Below are 19,852 nucleotides of genomic sequence, written 5' to 3'. Positions count from 1 at the left end.
TGAGAAAACTGAGCCATTGTGATTGGAGCTGTAGTTTGCCAGCCACTGCTTTATATTCATAACTTCTTGTCTGAAGACTTCTTTCATGTTCTGGCTCTCCCCTGAGGATCCAAATTCCTCTGCAGACATTGCTTGCATTTAAGGGATCTGGAGTAGGATTGCCAGATAAAATACAGGACCCCCAGTTAGATTTTAATTTCAGATAAACAATAAATGTGGTTTTATTTGTATGAGTGTACCCATGGATATTTGCAGTAATATTTAGTAATACTAAAAAGTTTTGTGAATTTCAAATTAAACTGGGCCTTCTATATTTTTATTTGTGAAATGTGACAATCCTGGGTGAGATAAGTTTCTTTCTTGAGTGTTATTGTCTCCTCCACACCTTCCTCCTTCCTTAGAACCTCTGGCAACTTTGAAAACACTTGTCTTCAGACTCCACTCTCTACTACCCTTCCTTGTTGAGGTTGTCTGTCATGCTGATGGTTTCTTGTCAGTTCATTGATCATTTCAGCACATGGTTTATTTTCTTCCTAATTATTTCCATTATTACTTCTCATGCTTCCAATATCCATATAGAAGACATGTCAATACCCTTGCTTCTGATTTCCTTTACCTCTAATTTCAAATACATTTTCCTCCATCCCAATTCAAAAGGGGAGGAGAATAGGGAGCATGGAGAGTTTTGCAATGTTAAATAAGGTGGTCAAGGAGGCCTCACTAAAGAGATAACTTTGAGCAAACACCCTGAAGGAAGTGAGGGACCCAGCTCTGTTGACCTTTGACCAAATAAAAGTGGTCCAGGAAGAGGAAATAGTAAGTGCAAAGGCCCCAAGGTAGAAGCTTCCCAAGCTTGTTTTGGAAAGTTGCATGAGAACAGGGATCATATCTTACACTGGTGGTGTTATTAGTTGTGCCCAATAATATCTTACAGGAATGACTCAGTAAACATGATGATTCATAAAAGAGTAAAATAAGTTCTTGTTCAATAAATGAGAGGGGGCACCTTGATAGACATTTATTAAACATATTTGAAAATTAATTCCTGTCCTAGGAGGCCTTGCAATCAGATGACAGCCTTCAGGATTCTGAACAATAATTTGTAAACTAAAAGTACACATTAAATAAGGAACTAATATTATGTACAAATAGAAAAGTGAATTTGAAGGGTGCAGTTTGAGGGGCACAATGAAAGTTTTAGATAAGCTTGATATGCAAAATATTTTCCCAAAGGTTTCACATTTCCCCCCCTCATTTTAATCAGAAGGGCTTCCAAACATTCTGGACTGAAAACGGTTTGTAAACTTTACGTCTTTTCTCCTACAGGCCCCGTTTCTGTCGTTTTTCATGACCTTTAGATTCCTTTGCTTTCAATCCAGTAAGAATCTTGAGGAATGGAGGTAAGGAAAGATAGTGGAGACTGGAGCTCATTTTCAGCTACGTATTTATTCAACAAAGCTTTATTGGGAGCCTGTCTAGTGAGAAAAGACCCCAACAGGATATATTCTAGTGTCAAGAACAAAGCTCCACCCAGTAAATATTTTGTATTAGGTTGGTGCAAAAGTAATTGCGGTTTTTGCAATTATTTTTAACCTTTTAAACCGCAATTACTTATGCAGCAACCTAATATAATAGGTTTCTGTAGGACATATGAATGAATGAATGAACGAATGAATGACCAAAATTAATTGAGGAGAGTGGCTTCTCTGAGGTACCCGGAGGTTGACGCCTAGACTATCAGAGCCAAACTTCCAATTTTGCTCAATAGTTCCTGGACTATCACACCGGCTGAGAACAAAGGGAAAATGATTAAATAAAACGACACTAAGAGCTACGTGGCACCAACGCCGCGGCTAATTCTGTCTGCCTTCGGCTTCCGTAGTTTTTCCGCTTGAGTCGCTTACGTGGCCGCGGCCGGTAGTGACGTCACGAGATTTGGAGCTCGCGGGAAAACTTGTTTTTGTGCCGGGTGTACGGCGCGCGCGGGCGCGCGGGACTTTCAAGCGTCGGGCCCCGGGCACCCGAGCTGTCATGAGCCTCTGGGTGGACAAATACCGGCCCTGCTCCTTGGGGCGGCTGGACTATCACAAGGAGCAGGCGGCCCAGCTGCGCAATCTGGTGAGTCGGCGGGGCGCCGCGGGGAGAGCCGAGGCCCCCAGCTGGCGCTTTCGCGCCCCGGAGGACGGGTGCATGCCCCCGCCGCTTCGGGAGGTGACGAACGCTGCGGAGAAAGAGGAAACAGGGAAGGGGGAAGAGTGTGGGCACGGGGTTTGTGCTTGTAAACAAGGGAAGGCTCACTGAGAATTGTTATCTGAGCCAGGGCTGGAACGGAGTGAGAAAGCCCTCGGGAAAGAAATCTGGAGCAAGAGTGGGACGGGTAGCGCGAGCAGCAAGTGCAACATCCCCGAGGCAGGAGCGTGCACAGCCTGTCCTAGGAACCCGGTGGAGCTGGGTCGTGGGTGGGCCTGCGGGAAGAGGAATGGAAATGGGGGTGTGTGTGTGTGTGAGTGTGTGTGTGTGTGTGTTGCAGATCCAGTAAATCCTATAGAGTGAGACAGGAAGCCTTTGGAGGGTTTTGAGCAGATAAGGGACATCATCTCACTGACTTGTTAACAGACTTAAAATTTCGGTATCATTGTCCTCGTTTACAAACAGGAGGGTATTGGACTTAACTAATTTTCTAAGGTCATTTCTGTCCCTAAAATAGGTTGTATTAGGTTTTCCTTGAATTTAATTCCTATGGAAAACAATTTCCCCCGTCCTGATGCCTATCTTTGTGTTGTAGCTGATAAGTGGAGAATAGCAGTGTTTTGTGAAAAGCAAACCAGTTTGTAGGGAATGAGGGAAGAAAGGTCTTGGGGGAAAAATATCTAGTGTCTGTGGAAGCCATTTATCCACTGCTTTTAAGGACCTAAAAGTACCATATATGGATGGAAGTGTTTTTGGTCAGCACTCTGGTCTCTTGTTACCCACCCTTTTCAGAATTACTGGTACTATTTGTTCAGTTCTTTTTAAAAATGACAAATGATATAAAAGGAACCCCATCCTTTAATACGGAAGTCATTGGAAAAGTCGATAGTGTTGTGAGATAGGTTTCTTCCTCTTTAATTATCGTTACTCCATCTGTACTAATTTAAGACAGCTGTACACTTCACTTACAGACCAATTGCATTTTCTCACAATAGCTTTCAGTTTGATTTTCTTAGAAATAGGATACATTTTACTTTATTGTCTATGGCCATTTTATTTTAACAGAACTTGAAATAAATATTTTGGACAAAAACTTAATGTATTGACCTTATTTTGCTTTTAAAACTGTGTATCTGTTTACTGTTGAATCTATAACTTAATAAAACTATAAAACATTTCATTATGGTTAGATCAAAGTTTTGAAAACAAAGGCAACAAGTATTCGTGGAGCATATAGTATTTTTCGTGCACTATATTAGGTGACTAGTTCCTTTCCTTGAGCCTTTTTGTCAGTGCCAGAGATAGATGAGTTTACAAAGTATTAAAATATAATAAGCACTTCTGTCAAGATACTTCGTTTTTTTCTATAACGGTTACCCCCAAAACTTTTGCTCCACAAGAATTCGTACACCTGAAGCACAAACGTGTTCTTGCCGTCTTTCTAGCTTTCGTATTACTGATTTCTAAACCTGACTGATCATCCAAATCACACCCCTTATACTGTCGTGCAGCGCGGTCAGTGCCCTCCTCCACCCCCTGCTCTTCACTCGTAAGTGCACACAGTGTGACTTCCAGCCCCTATTTCCACTCCCCAAAGGCTTTCTCTTGTTGACACCCCCAAACTGACTTGAAGGCTTAGGAATTAAGGCCCTTCCCCCGCCCATCCACTTTCCCAATCACGCTTCAGTAAAGGATTGATGAGCGAGCCGATCAGACTGCGGCTCCCGCACCCGTTGAGTGGGTTAACTCTGTAAGGTATTTTAACACTGGCTTCAAGAGTGTCCCCAGGAGGATCAAGCCCCTGGTGCTCAGAGGGGTATTTAAGTTGGTAACACACTTTGCCTTCCTTTCTTTGTTTCTCTGCAAAGTTTTCCTTTACCTCCCAAGTTAACCAGATGCACTCAGTTCTTTATCAAAGGGACTGTTGGTAGAAGCCCAAACTGAGACAGGCGTTATTCTCAATTATTGAATCATAATCTCATGGATGGGGTCCAGTAATCAGTCTGTCGTTTATTTTAAAAGGTTCTTTAGGAGATTCTGACAGTCAGCCAGGTTTGGGAGTTCTTGCTTTCTAGCATCTCGTGTTGTATCTTGCATGTACTATGCTAAGCATGTAATTATATATAATTAATGCCAAGAAATAACATTCCAGAGTTAATTTTAAAATCTATACATATACTTATACACACATATTTGAAGTTTCGTAGTAGAGGTGCAAAATATTGATACTTAAAAAGTAGTTTAATTCTACCTACAACAGTTGTGTGATTAGGGAAAAATGCCTTGTCCTTTATTTTCCAGGTGCAGTGTGGTGACTTTCCTCATCTGTTAGTGTATGGACCGTCAGGTGCTGGTAAAAAGACAAGAATTATGTGTATTCTACGTGAACTTTATGGTGTTGGAGTGGAAAAATTGAGAATTGAACATCAGACCATCACAGTAAGTGTTTCACTTTGAGGCCTACTCCATATATTTGTAGGGATTTTCAGTCATCACCTATGTATACACCCCTCTCCCCCCCCAGTTACTGCCCACTGTGTGATTTTCAGTAAGAATTTCACAGATAATCCTGTACAGGATTGACAGCAACTGATTTAGAGACCTAACTATTATAACCAGACCAAATTCAGTTATGTTAGGAAATATTAGCAACAGGCGATTTGGGGTAAAATGTAGGTGGTGAGATTCATTTCAGATTATCTAAGAAATCAGTGGCTCAGTTGAAACTAGAACTCAAGTTTTTAAAGTTCTTTGTTCTGAAAGCCATAGTGGGTATGGAAAGAAAGGGAATGATTCTGAGGAAAATTTTAAATGTGGAATCAGGCACCTGGGTACAGATTAGGCAGCTGACTGACTAGGCAATGTGGCAGGAGGCTATGGGCTACTCAGAGAGTTCTGTGACTCGCCCTGGCTGAGCTTCCGGCCTCATACCATGTGGTGCCTCTTCCTTCTCTTCCTTTGCAGGTCGTGTTTAGCATCGAGCTGGAATGTCTCCTCTCACAGTGCCCCCAACTCCATTAGAGTTAATTTTTCCTTTTATAACCCTTATTTTATACTTTCTGAGTACTTTGCTTTGCCTTATTGTAGTTGTTTATACATCTTTTACTTTGATAAGATTGTATTTGTTTTGAAATTATGCAGGAGACGTGGCATGTTTATTTGCATGGCCTTCATAGCCCCTGGCATGAAGCTGTGATGTACATATCAGACATTGAAAATATGTGTGCTTAGTGACAGGATGGTAGGTAGTGCCATTAATTGGATGTTTAGGAGGATAAATAGATTTTAGGCTAATGTTGATTAGCTTGTGTTAAGGCACATTGAGTTTGGGTATATCTTGGTGGTATATTCTTATAAAATATGCAGGGACAAATTTAACAAGAAAGGTGTGGGATCTGTAGGAAGTAAACTATAAAATAAATGGATAAAAAACAACTGATCAAATGGAAAGATGCAGCATGTTCTCAGAGGGGTAGCTGGATATTTAAGTGTCTGTTCTTCCCAAGTTACAGTATAAATTTCAATGAAATTCAGCTATAATCCAACTTGTTTTTTGATTGTATGAAATTATCTTAAAGTACATATGAAAGAATACATTTCTGAGACTGGCTAAAGTAATTATAAAAAGGAAGATTTGTGACATGGGACTTGAGTTAACAGGTATTAAATCAGATTGTAAAGCTACGGTAGTCAATGTTGTATAGGATGGGAACAGAGAATTAGATCAGTGAAATTTAACAGAGCCCAGAAATAAGACAGAGGATCTATATCCAATCAGTAGGGAAAGGATGGGTCAACACAATGTGCTAACATAACTAGTTATCTACCCAGAAGGAAAGAAAGTTCAATATATATGGTACCTAGTTGATAAAGATAAATTCCAGATGAAGATTTAAATGTTAAACACTAAATTTCTTACCATAAAATTCCTTAGACTATACAAACAGCCAGTAGGTCAAGAATACCATTTCATAGAAAACATGGAACCTATAGAAGAAAAGAAATATATACTTGGATATATATCAATTTTAGAAGTTTGATAGATGATAACATACACAAAATGATTAGAAAAATGAATGGTTGTCAAAAAATGTTGGAAAGGAACGTGTTAGGGAAGAGATTTTACAAATCGGCAGTGGAAAGACTAAAAACCTGTTAGAAAATGGAATAAAAAATAGTCACAGAAGAACAATATAAAAGGCCATTAAACGTTTGAAGATGACCTTTGTGATAGTCGAAGAGAAGCAGTGTATTACATAGTATATATATTATACTATCATACATGTAATATACTATCGTATGTATCTTGTACTACTACTTACATATATTATAAACTCATCAACTTGGCAAAAATTGAAGGTGTGGAAAACCTACTGTAGATGGGGGATGCTGGGATGACTATTAATTGTTCGAGGGAAAATGACTGACAAGATTTTTGTGAAAAGTAGGCTGTACACACACACACACTCACACACTCACACTCACACACTCACACACACTCCCTAAAGTTCAGAAAACATCTTCAATCTAGCAAATTCTCTATTGGGAATCTATTACATAGAAATGAGGACAGTGCGTGAGACACATGTACAAGGATGTTAATTGTGGAATTGAGGCGGCAAAAAGCAAGACTCAAAATGCCTGTCAGGTATGACTCGCTTTGGGACATCCGTGTTGGAGGTTGGTATGCAACTGCCACCCCCTATACCAGTCTGAGAGGGACTGCCTAGATATGTTGTTAAGTAGGGAAAGCAAAACACAGAGAAATATGTATGATCGCCTCTTATTTTTTACAAGAAACACTAACATTCTATGTAAATATATTGAAATATGTTTGTGTTTATTTTTGTGTGTTACGGAAAAGGTTGTGTAAGGACATATGCAGATTGTGTACAAAGACGATCTGCTGATAACTGGGGAGGAACTGGAGATTTCTGGAGGTAGAGGAAAAATGTAACCTCAGTAAAAACAATGTGTATGACCCAATTTATATAAGTGCATGTATGTTTACCTGCACACTAAGAAAAGAATGAGGTTAATGAAGTTAAAACATTAGTGGTGGTTCTCTGAAGTTTTATTTTAGTAAGCATAAATTTTTTATGTAATAAAAAAGCAGTGAAATACAGAAAAGAGGAGAAATAGCCAATAAGTAAACGTTAAAAACATCTGTTTTCTTTGTCCACAGACTCCATCTAAAAAGAAAATTGAAATTAGCACTATTGCAAGCAATTACCACCTTGAAGTTAATCCCAGGTAAGTTGCTACTGTATAGAAATAAGCATTTTTAGAATAGTTGTGTTCAGACATTTTTTATAGAACCCTTTCTTGAAATAATATCTTGTGTGGAAACACGGTATATAAAGCAGATAAAAGTGAAACTGCCCTGTGTGAAACAGAGAACCTAGAAACTTTCCACTTTGTCTTGTCTCTCAGACCCCTCGGTCAAATAATGTTAATAGTTTTCTTGCTCTGCAGAGCTCAGTGTTTTACATGACATACATTACATAGTAAGGTGTGTTGTTTTTTGTTTTGTTTTGTTTGAATTGACTCACTCAGAACTGATGAAGCGAGGTGTGTCTCAAAAGTTTGTAATGTCTGGAGTGAATATTTTACAAGGTGAATTTGGGCAACTACATCTTTCTCATTCCTTTGTTTCAAGTATTACTATAGTCCACCAACCAACGTCTGTCTTATCTATCATGAGATACTAAGATTAGGATCTTGTTGGTCGGCACGTTGACAACTCGTGCCAGAGCAGGTAAGTACTGCTTAAGTCAGATGGTGTAGAAATGATTGTACTGGGAGTCAAGTTCCGTAAGGCTTCCGGCGTTTATGGGGTCTGATAGGTTCTTGAAGGAGAACAGAATTATACTGATCTAATAGTAGTGAATTGAGAAAGACTTGATGACTGGGAGAATAAAGTAAAGCTGATTGCTTTGCCCTCTTTTTCTCATTGTGAGTTCCTCTGTAGCAAGAATAGTCAATTAGAGATGAAGCTGATTGTGTTTCAGGTGTTTGAAATTGACATTCAGCCTAAATTAACCAGGTGACTTATGTTGGTTTGTGAGGTGCGTGACTTAAATGCTAAAGCAATAATGTGGGTATAAATGACAGACAATGGCTATAATTAATCAACAGCTTACAGAGTTCTGACTTAAACTCCCTTTGTTTATCCCATTCCCTTGCTGAGGGCATCAGCTCCATGCTAGTGCTGGCAGCAGACTTGTCTAGGCTTGTTCTTTCTCAGACCTTTGAATTTTGATGATGGGGAAGAGGAACGGAGATTAAATTTGTGTTTCAAAGAGTTATTTTTATATTTTGAGTAATTATAATTAAGAAATTAGCTGTAACTAGGTGTTATCCTAGAGTGTGTACAGAAGTGGTAAAGGATTGGACAAACTGTTAATTACTATATAGTAAAAAGAAATAACAGTAAACTTAAAAGAACATATTTAGTGTTTTCAGTGATATTAATTAAATTGTAATTGAGTACTGGAATATTGTTAGTATTTTTAATGATCCTAAATACTATCTCACTTTTAAAGTTTTGTGATTGTAATTAGGTGTTACTAATTTTGATTAAAATTTTAACTACTTAAAATCTTCAACATTTTTCTTATAATTAAGATTAAGAATAAGGGCATAATGCATTCAAGTTATTTACTTGTGTGTGTGTGTGTGTGTGTGTGTGTGTGTGTGTGTATTTACCATTATTTTTGTTTTGTATAGTGATGCTGGAAATAATGACCGGGTAGTAATTCAGGAGATGTTGAAAACAGTGGCACAATCACAGCAACTTGAAACAAACTCTCAAAGAGACTTTAAAGGTATGTAATAAAAAGATTTCTTTTTATTAGGTCGACTCTTAAATTGTAAGCGTGAGTATGAGAGAAAATGTAGTGGAAAGTTGTGAATTTCATCCATTTAGCAACTATTTAATAGCCACCTGTTCTATGCGACGCATTATGGTACTTTGGGGTGGGGAGGTGGATCTAAAAGTGAATGAGAGGCATGATCTCTGCTCATGGGAGTTTATAGTCCAGTGGGATTGAATTTTGTGCCACTCATTTGTTGCTTTAGAACTAGATGAATAATGAAAAACAACTTCATTTAAATGAGAAATTATATGATTTAAAAATAACTGTTCTTAGGGCCAAAGTTGTTGTGTCTTCATTATCAAATATTTAAACAAAAAGGAGACAAAATCAGTTATAATTTTCACCATCCAGCGATAATTATTGTAACATTTTTGTCATTATCTTCCAGTATTACTTAGTGCATATATATGCACACATTCTTAGAGAAGATTTTGTTAATAATAAATATGGCAACTCTTAATGCTTTTGATATATTTTGCCTAATTCTTCATCTGAAATAGGGTATAGTTTATATTATACTACCACCAGCGGTAATGGGAATGCCCACGTCTGCTCAACGTTTGTCAGTACTGTGGATAATTATTTTTAATCCTTGTCAGTTTTAGCAGAGAAATTAAATTGTTTTTCTTTAGTAAGTGTGATAATTTTTTGTTCATTGCTCGTTATACTGTTTTGTGAATTGCTGGTGCATGTTTATCTTTCTTTCTCAGTCTCTGTATTTCAAAATAAATTTACATTTATTTATTTATTTTTGCTACTATAAATGGAGTCTTATATTTGCTTTGTTTACATATATGATAGCTATTTATGTTTACGTCTTAATTTTATATCATACTGTGTTATTAAATTTTCTTATTGTTTGTGATAGTCTTTCCATTGTTTCTTTTGGGGTTTTCAGGTACACATTCATATCTATAATATAAATAGAAATAGTTTTCCTTCTTCCTTTCTAATTTGTATAGCTTTAAATACTTCTTGTCTAATTGTGTTTGCTGGCACCTCCAGTGCAGTGTTTAATAATAGTAGAGATAATGGACCTCCTTGTAATGACTCTGAAAGGAGAGCCTTAAGGTTTCCCATATAGTCAGTTGCTGGGTTTTGGCCTGAGGTATATCAATTTGATCATGGTAAGAAAGAAATCTATCAATTTCTATTTTATTGAATGTTTCTGACATGAAAGTGTGTGAAATTTTTTCAAATGCTTCTTCATCCGTGAATGTGGTTTTATGATTTTTTTCTCCTTAGTTCTATTAGTATAATAGATTATATTACTGGATCTTCGAATGAAACTGCTTTGCATTTCTGGAGTAAACCTCGCTTGGTCGTGATGTGTTGATTTTTTAAATACGCTGCTGTTTTTCGTCTACCATATTTATTTTTGTATTAGTTGTTCTGTAGTACTTTTTGTTTGGTGCAATTTTTGTCAGATTTCCGGATCAATGTCCTTGTATCTATTTTTCCTGTTATGTTCTATTTGGATTCTGTTTCCAGATTTTCTCCTCATTGTGAAGCATTATCTTGGAAGGGCGCTTCGTTTTGTTATTTTCAGTCTACTTCTGTGTCAAAACTTACTGCAAGGTTCCATTGTGCTCAACCGTGATTTGATCCCTATAGGTGCTGTTTTCACGTTGGCCCTTGATGCTTTCCAAGGTGTTCTTGTGGGTAGTTTGGGCTTCTCCTGTCCTAACTGCTGTCAGAAACCTAGTGGATCCCAGCCACTTGCTCCCACACAGTTGTTTGTTGTCATGTGCTCATATTTGGGATTCTTAGGTCAAGTTTGTCACCTAATTTTAATATAAATATTGTCCATGGTTCTTTGGTCGTGGAGTCTTTAGTTTTATCTGTTTATATGGAAGAGACTCAAATGCTACAATGCTACCACCACCATCTTCTAGAAATAATTTAATATGGAAAATACAAAGGTTGGATTCATTCTCTTCCTACATACCATGTTTCCTCGAAAATAAGACCTAGCTGGACCATCAGCTCTATTGCATCTTTTGGAGCAAAAATTAATATAAGACCCGGTATTATATTACATTATATTATATTACATTATATATACCGGGTCTTAAATTATATTAAAATAAGACCAGGTCTTATATTAATTTTTGCTACAAAAGACACATTAGAGCTGATGGTCCGGCTAGGTCTTATTTTCGGGGAAACACGGTATTACTCCTGAAACACTTTAAGGCCAATCCTTGGTTATGGCCAGGTGGAAACTTACTGTACAAGGGACTAGATGTCTTTATGCCTCGTTGGCTATATCTCCTGTGCCAGTTTTTTCTCCAAAGCATATTCCTTAGAGTGCTAAGATTTAAGATGCTCCATAGACATGTGCTGCTGGGATAAAATATTTTTGGGAAATGTAGCACAGTACTTGTGATGATTTTTAGTACGTATAAATATAATGAAGGCTGAAATGAATTCTATGGCAAGGTAACCTCTTTAATTTTATGTACCCTAGAGCTCCTTAGGCTTGATTACAGAATTTTTAAAACACAAAATAAATTATTCTCACTATACCTATAACTTTTGTATATCCTTGCCAAAGGGAAGAGTAATATGTGAGACTTGTTACTTAGGATTTCAGTCTGAAAAATGAGGAAGAGAAGGAGATATTCAAGTTAAAGTTTTTTTGTTTCTCCTTGTGTCAGTGGTTTTGTTGACGGAGGTTGACAAACTCACCAAAGATGCTCAGCATGCCCTGCGCAGAACCATGGAAAAGTATATGTCCACCTGCAGGCTCATCTTGTGCTGCAATTCCACATCTAAAGTGATACCACCTATTCGTAGTAGGTGCCTGGCGATTCGTGTGCCCGCTCCCAGCATTGAAGATGTGAGTCAAGTTACATGTTTGTTTTTGTAAAAACACAATGAAGTGTGTCAGTAATTCAGGAACAGCTGTGGTCTGGATGCTAATCATTAATAGATGCGCAAACCAATGCACATAGTAGTAAATACCAGACACCAATATATAGAAAGTGTTCTCTTTAAATCGTCTTTTACCTTAAACAAATAGGTATTAAGAATTCTACTAAATTAGGGAAAGGCTAGTTATTTAGTGTGTTCTACCGCAACCTGATTTAATTGTCTTTGGAGGAGGCTTGAGTATAGAAGAAAGATTTTGCAAGGGGGTGATATGGGAATACCTACTCCCTAGGTAGGAGACCAACATTACTGTGAAACAACATAATGTGTGTAATTGTGTGTGTGTGTGTGTGTGTGTGTGTGTGTGAGTGTGCGTGTGTGTACAGGTATATTTATCATTCTTAACAGCTATCGGTAAAAATACTAATGCTCACAATTAAGCGCTTTCCTGTTCTAAATAGGTTTTGGGCAATTTTCTGCAAAGTAGAAATAATACGTGACATTGTATTAGTTGCAAAGTGGTAAAATACCTTTAAGTTTTACTGGTACAAATTATAGGAATAATACAGTTAAAACGGTCTGTAAAGCAAGCAGGACTACCAGCTCACCTCCACACACGCTTTCCCCTGCTGCACAGACGCTTCTCCAGCGTCTCCCTGGAAGAAAACACTCCTTGCTCTCCTCCCACGGGCTTTCTATGTTCCCAAGCTTGGCATGGGTGCAGCCTTTATTGCTGTATGTGAGCCTGACCTGGTCAGCAGATCTTTTATCGCTGCAGGTTACACCACTCCTATGGGCACTATTCATGTTTCTGTCCATGAAAATAATGCCCCCTGAGTTGTGCAGAATTCAGGCCATGTGGCTCTACTAGTAGGCAGCCGTGCCCTTGCCACCAGTATGGACCCTCTGTCTCCTCCCAGCTGCCCTGAGGAGGTTGGCAGGCTTGGAAGTGGGACTAGGTCTTCCTCCAGGTGCTGGGCCAGCTGCTGGCTCTTCCTGACAGCTAGGCTACACCCGTGCTTCCTGCTAAAGCAGCATGTGGTTAGGGTAGGATAGTGGAGGGAAACGGGAGGTCTGTGAAGCTGTTATCTACAGAAACGATCTCAGTGTACTGTTGGACAGGTTGCCCACTTTGTTCATCATTTTATTTGTAGATTTGCCATGTGTTATCCACTGTGTGCAAGAAGGAAGGTCTGACGCTTCCTTCACAACTGGCTCAGAGACTTGCAGAGAAGTCCTGCAGAAATCTCAGAAAAGCCTTACTTATGTGTGAAACCTGCAGAGTGCAACAGTGAGTGGAAGGGGGCAGTTATTACAGGACACAGTTTGGGAAATAAGCACGCTTCCGTTTAATTTATCGCGGCCTCTGTTTGTCATGTAGATACCCTTTCACTGCAGATCAAGAAGTCCCTGAAACAGACTGGGAGGTGTATCTGAGGGAGACTGCCAATGCGATTGTCAGTCAGCAGACTCCACAAAGGTAACCGGTGTAAAAGAGGACCGTAAAAGTTTGATCGTCGAGGTCGTGCAGATATTCTGTTTTGCTTAGCAGTTTTATACTAACACCCTGCAATTTAGAATTATAATTAAATCTTGAATCTAAATACTAAACTTTTGAATGAAAGGTAGGATTTATTTTAGAAATTTACTGGTTCAGAGTAGTTTGTGTGTGGTATCATAGCTTTTATTAAAGTGTTGACATGTAAATGTGGAACTTAACACATACATTAAAACAAATTTTGGAAATTTTAGTTTTGCTTTTAGGTTCTCAGATGACTTAAAATTAATATATAACAACAGTTTGTTTTTTTAATATTGAGAAGAACAATGTATAACTTTGTAATTGATGTGTCATATGCTAGAAAGACACCAGACTATGAGTCAGACTTCTAGTTCTACTGATTTTTAGGTATGGTGATAGGTTCTGTTAAGGAACAATATTTTGTATATACCGGTATTTAGGACATGTTTTGTGGCACATTTGCTGCACCGTTGTTTCTATTTATTTCTGTGGGTCTGTTATACAGTAGTGGCCACACTGAAAGTATTTCAACCACTAATAGATTTATGACAACTTTGAGAAGAGCATCTGCTTTTCTCCAAATCAAGATTGACAGCTTAAAGCCCGCTGGCTTTGAGAAGCCTGGAGAAGGTTCCTTACTGTCAGAACTAGAAACCATCTTTAGACTTTAGAGAGGGTAGTTGATTGTTTTAGGAAACAGAATAGACTGAGTGCAACCACTAAAATGTAAGCTTTAATTGAACATAATTGTGAGAGGACTATACCATGTTCCTCCTCTTGGGTGCCATATCTGATGACTTCTAATTTTTATAAGCGACTCTTCGAAAGGATTACAACATGTACTCTGGCTATCATATACATTACTGGAGGTGGATAGTCAGACATAATTGGGTACTTCGTATTTCAACAAGGTTTGCTTTGAATTCCAATAATTCAATCCTTTTAGTTGAAGTAATTAATAGTTTTCAGAAAGTGCCAAACATGATAAGTTGTCTTTTCAGAAAAGAAAGCTTGACTTTGGGGAAAAGTGTGCATTCAGTTTTGTAAAATGTTGGTAATCAGTGAAGAAATTTCAGCCTTTAAAGAGAGAAAATTTAAACAAAGCATGTCTTACGAGTCTTTTACTTTCATAAAATATTTCCATGCTGAAGAGGACTTTTGTTTTTTTCTGAAGTTTCCTACTTTTAAGAGATTTAGGTACAGATCTTGCAATATTTAACAATTATTAGATGTATTTTTAAGATTTTCATTAATTAGTGCTTTCCTTAATTCTCCTAGCTGTTGCTACCCTGTCCTCCAACTTTTCGCACAGGTTTTGGCAGCTCGTAAATGAACTTGTTCATGCAGAGGTGCCGCTGTTCACTGTTTAGACTAACAATTGTGGGAATTGATTCACTTTTACTACATAACAAGGTATTTCTCTCCATTCCAGAAAGCCTTGGGGCTAGCCAGAAACACGGAAGGCTGGTGTCATTTCTGATCATTGCCACGCAGTACCAAATGACTACTTCTGATTTTTGGCCTCTTAGTCTCGCTGTAATATTTATAGTCTTGATTTTTGTTTAATTTATCTTAAAAAAGTCATAATTTTATAATTTGAATAGCAGTTAATATATAGTGGATGATTATTATCCACTCTTGTACTACTTATCTCAATTAGTGTAACAGATCTATGAGGAAAGTATTATTACTACCTTTGTAGGTAAGAAAACTGATATTTTGGGAAGTTGTTGCTTATTCAGAGACATTCAGTTAATAAGAGGCAGTTCTAGAATACCATGTTTCTGTAAGAGAAGAATTTGTACTCTTAATCACTTATAACCCCCAAGAAATAATGACACAAATATAGTATATGTAGAACATACTCATTTTTTAGAAATGAAATCATACTAGAAATGAACTCGGACTAAGTTGAGATGCGTGCGATTATGCACGAGATGCGTATGATATAGTTAGAGCACAGCGTATAGGTAAATATATCCTGAATCAACTTTTCAGAAATAAGCTGTATGCATAATTATTAAAGTACCTTCATACTATTTGTCATTTATGTCTCTTTCTTATGTTTTAATAATCGGGTTTTATTTTTGAGGCATACTACCATGTCCCAGAGGGATCAAGGGCTTTGGAGTCAGACTTGAATTAAAGTGCTGCCTCAACTCCATGAGTCTTGTGATGGAAGCTTAACCTCTCTGAACTCCAAGTTCCTTTCAGTAAAAGGCAGTGGTGGTATTAGGAATAGCGGACTGCAGTGAACCTGATACAGAGTAAGGCGTCAGAAATGCCTTGTCAGACAGTTGAAGGGTGTGGACTTTGGAATAAGACAGATCTGTGCTTAGCTCATGGCTCTGCTTTGGTCAGCTTTGTCAGGTAACAAACTACCCGAACCTCAGCTTTTTCATCTAAAACAACGTAGGTAATGCCCGCTTAGACCTGGTGTGAGGACTAGGTTTTAAATTCTTTGTTACCGCGTCTTTCACACAGTAGGTATTCAAAAAAATGCAAGTTGTGCTTTGTTTTTCTTTTTTCTTTTCTTTTTTTTTTTTTAACTTTAGTTAAGCTTTATTGTGGCATAGCTTCATACTCCTGAATTCCCAGGAAAGGGCTCTGAACTGCTTTTAAGAAATCTTTCATAAATCACGTCCCTGTTAATCTGAAGTATGGAACATCTGTGACAGTGTTTTAGTAAAGATTCAGAACAGTTATTTTTTCCCCTTTAGGGTAGGTAAGAGTGTGTGTGTGTGTGTGTGTGTGTGTGTGTGTGTGTGTGTGGAGAGAGAGAGATGTGTATTTAGAATTTTAATTGCCACTTTTTTCCTTACTGTTTTAAAATGTCTTGTGTATTTCCCTCCTTCACCCGTTTTCCTCCCAAAAATGTATGAGAAGGGTCTAGAGCAGGGGTGTCCAAACTGCGGCCCGCGATCCATTGTCAATTGGCCCGCAGCAAATTTCAAAAATATATTTAGTTTCCTTAAATAAACGAAGTGAGGCAATACGTACTTCACCTCGAGTGAGTGGCCCGGCTGTTTGTGTATTTTACCGCATGTGGCCTTTGGTGAAAAACATTGAAAAAAGTTTGGACACCCCTGGTCTAGAGATGAGGGCTCAGAGGTGGGGATGTTCATATTCACTTAGATAGCCTGGTTCGATGCTTACCGAGAAACTCGCGTGCTTTCCCTCTATGACTGGAAAGCTTTGTTTCCTTGCCGTTCTGCTTTTTCACTTTGCACTCTAGGCAGTAGCATTGTATTACATATAATCCTTATATTCTTTTGTCACTTGCATAATTGAGCAGTGATCTTTAATCTTTTCATATGACTCTTTTCTAGATGTCCTAGGTATCATCTATTTGGGAAAAAAATAAACATACCGTATTTTGCCGTGTATAATGTGCTCCCATGTATAATGCGCACCCATGATTTTTGGCCCAAACTTGCAGGGAAACTAAGTAAGTACCACCTAGGTATAATGTGCATCCTTATTTTTCCGTCACAAATTTGGGCCAAAAAGTGCACATTATACACGGCAAAATACGGTATTACTTGATGTGTCATTCAAGTATGTTAAAATTCATGATGTGAAATAAACTCAACCTCTACTGTTTGTGAAGTCTTAAATTTTATCTGGTACTTTCATGGTATTTTGATATAACTAATTGCCCTGAATACAAATGTTGTCTAACTTCAAAAGAATTCTAAAAATTTTCTTTCAGAAAAATAAACTGAAATTAGGAAAAGATTCTTTATGTGTAACCTAAGTGTGATAGGCCATTTGCGAAAATGTCAGTATTGTTAATTTATAAAATGAAACAGCACAGTAGGTACTTGGAAAAATTACCTCTTATTTTTATCACAAAATATTATTTTGTTTTATATAGGCTTCTTGAAGTTCGTGGAAGACTCTATGAGCTTTTAACTCACTGTATTCCTCCTGAAATAATAATGAAGGTAACCTGATTTCAGATCTTAACTGTTTATAAAGCATAAAATTTGGACTTTGAGTGGGTGATCATAGATAGGGCTTTTGTAGTGCTAACATAACCTGTCACTTCTTTTATCCAGTTCGCTAATTCAGGGATATTCGTTGAGCCTCTGCTGTGTGATAGGCACCCTTTGGGGAATGTTGAAGACAGGAGAGGGCCTGCCTTCAGAGAAGTTATATTTTAGTGCGATAAAATCAGAAACAAGTAAAGAAGCAAGAGGATTTCAGAATGCTGTGTGTTACAAAGGAAGTAACAAAGTGAAATGATAATAAAGGAGGGCAGGGCTACAGACGGTCAGCAGGAAGGTATGTTTAAGCTGAGACTTGGAAGAGTAAAAGAAGGGAGCCATGTAAATGGCAGGGAACAAGTGTATCAGTCGGCGAGGTTCAGGGCACATGGAAATGAGGTTGAAGAAGTAGGCAGAGTCTGGACTGTGTGGGATATTAGAAGCACAGCTTTAGAGTTGGACTGGCAGCTGCCTAGCTGGATTGATTGACTGTTAGATGTTAGGAAATGCAGAGGTTTTTTTGTTTGTATTTATTAAAATTACATGAAAATACATGAAAAAATTCAAATGATCCTAAATATCCAAAAAAGAAAAAATGAAGGTCTGCCCTTCCGTTTCCATAAGGGTAACCAGTTTTAACAAACCTATATGCTGTTCACATAGAAATAAGCATGTCTGTGTGTGCGTTGTGTGTGTTCTTCACTGTGTTTTCATTCAACCTTGTAGCATGATGTTACATGACAGTACAGATTTACCTTACTCATTTTATGGTTAAATGGGGTTCCATTGTATAACTACATCACAGTTTTTCAAATGTGACCCCTATTGGTGGAACTTTAGGTTGTCTATGGATTATTATTATTTATGTTGTAATAAGCATCTTTGTACCTGTATCTTTGCAACCTTGAACGTTTAAATGTTTGGAATTTGGAATATGGTAGATAATTACGACATTTTACATTAAAGAAAAGGTACATAATTTTTTGCTTTTGGATATAGACTACCAGACCATATAAAAGAATTAAAAGATTTCACAAATTAAAATACCATTTAACTTAAGATTTCTTTTTTGAATGAGAGAAATAAAGTTCATTCAGCTAATATCTTTTTCATTAAGTAATTTTTTAATTATTAGTTAATCTTTCTTCAGGGTCTTCTCTCAGAACTTTTACATAATTGTGATGGACAACTGAAAGGAGAAGTAGCCCAGATGGCAGCTTACTATGAACATCGTCTACAGCTGGGTAGCAAAGCCATTTATCACTTGGAAGCATTTGTGGCCAAATTTATGGCCCTTTATAAGAAGTTTATGGAAGATGGATTGGAAGGCATGATGTTCTGACATCTATTCTTAACTCTTCCTAATATTTCTCAGTATCAGCATTTATGTTCAGTTTATATTGGAAGAGCTGCAGGTAAAATAAACTAACTACTTAATCATGTCCTAGTTGTGTTTTTGTAACAATTTCTCTGTGTGCTGTTCATCATTATCCTCTAAGTTAAATAATTGCTCCTATATTACTGAAATATGTTTAAAGAACACCACTAGGAACTAGGGTCCAGGAACATGATTTTAATTTATTTTGAAAATTTGTTACCTATGCAATGCTGAGCTTCCCATTTTCCAATTCATCTCTCACCTGCTGATGGAAATTTACACATTAAAAAAAACAAAGATTATTTTCTACCCTCCAGATGGCCATTTTTGGCCACAGGTACATAACTTGGCAAATTATTACGTTTAGTCATATTTTCCCTCAATCAAGAATTATATTTTTGTAAGAAATATAAGACTTACTTTTGAAACATAATATGGGTATGGAAAGAGTTGCAGGTACCATTTCTATTGAGACTGCAAAAATCCAGCTTTTATTTCAGTGAATCAGATGTGGTATTAGGTTGGCTAGTAAAAAATAAGCATGTTTTTATTAAATGTTTGAGACTCCTGAAGAATTTGCATCATATAGTTCTGAAACAAAGGTATGTTACTGTAGAAATTACTTTTTAAATAAGTGTACAATATTTCATTGATCTTGTCCTTTGGAACTTTTGTTATTCCGAAATTTGGTTCTTGGAACAAAGGGTTTGCTTGACAAGTATGTATGACAGACAGGCTCTGGACAGTTTCTTTAATTTTGGGCAACAAAACCAGGACTCAAAAACTACACCAATAAGGTGAAATAAAAGAAGGTTTTAAGTTTAAATAAGTTAAATATTGGTGAAAACTCTTGTAGCAGTTTGTGATAAACAATCAGGAAATGTTTAATTGACAGACACAGCTACACACACAAACACACACACACGCCTAACACAGTATTAGCCTTATGGAAAACTTCAGGTTGAGAGATGATGATTGCTCTTTTTTTTTTTTTTTTTTTTGGTATTAGGCTACAACTGGC

At 37.4% G+C, this 19,852-nt stretch overlaps 1 protein-coding gene across 1 annotated transcript; it reads left to right on the top strand.

Annotated features, from left to right (window-relative positions):
* Positions 1–1,918: 1,918 nt before the first annotated feature.
* Positions 1,919–19,501, top strand: RFC3 (replication factor C subunit 3). Its single transcript, XM_033103801.1, has 9 exons — positions 1,919–2,118; positions 4,492–4,629; positions 7,376–7,443; positions 8,920–9,017; positions 11,729–11,910; positions 13,097–13,233; positions 13,324–13,422; positions 17,342–17,411; positions 18,604–19,501. The coding sequence occupies exons 1-9, from the start codon at positions 2,032–2,034 to the stop codon at positions 18,793–18,795; spliced, it is 1,071 nt and encodes a 356-aa protein (XP_032959692.1). The 5' UTR covers positions 1,919–2,031; the 3' UTR covers positions 18,796–19,501.
* Positions 19,502–19,852: the final 351 nt, after the last annotated feature.

Source organism: Rhinolophus ferrumequinum, chromosome 4, assembly GCF_004115265.2.
Source record: "Rhinolophus ferrumequinum isolate MPI-CBG mRhiFer1 chromosome 4, mRhiFer1_v1.p, whole genome shotgun sequence".
Taxonomy (NCBI): domain Eukaryota; kingdom Metazoa; phylum Chordata; class Mammalia; order Chiroptera; family Rhinolophidae; genus Rhinolophus; species Rhinolophus ferrumequinum.
This window is presented reverse-complemented; position numbering and strand designations above follow the sequence as displayed.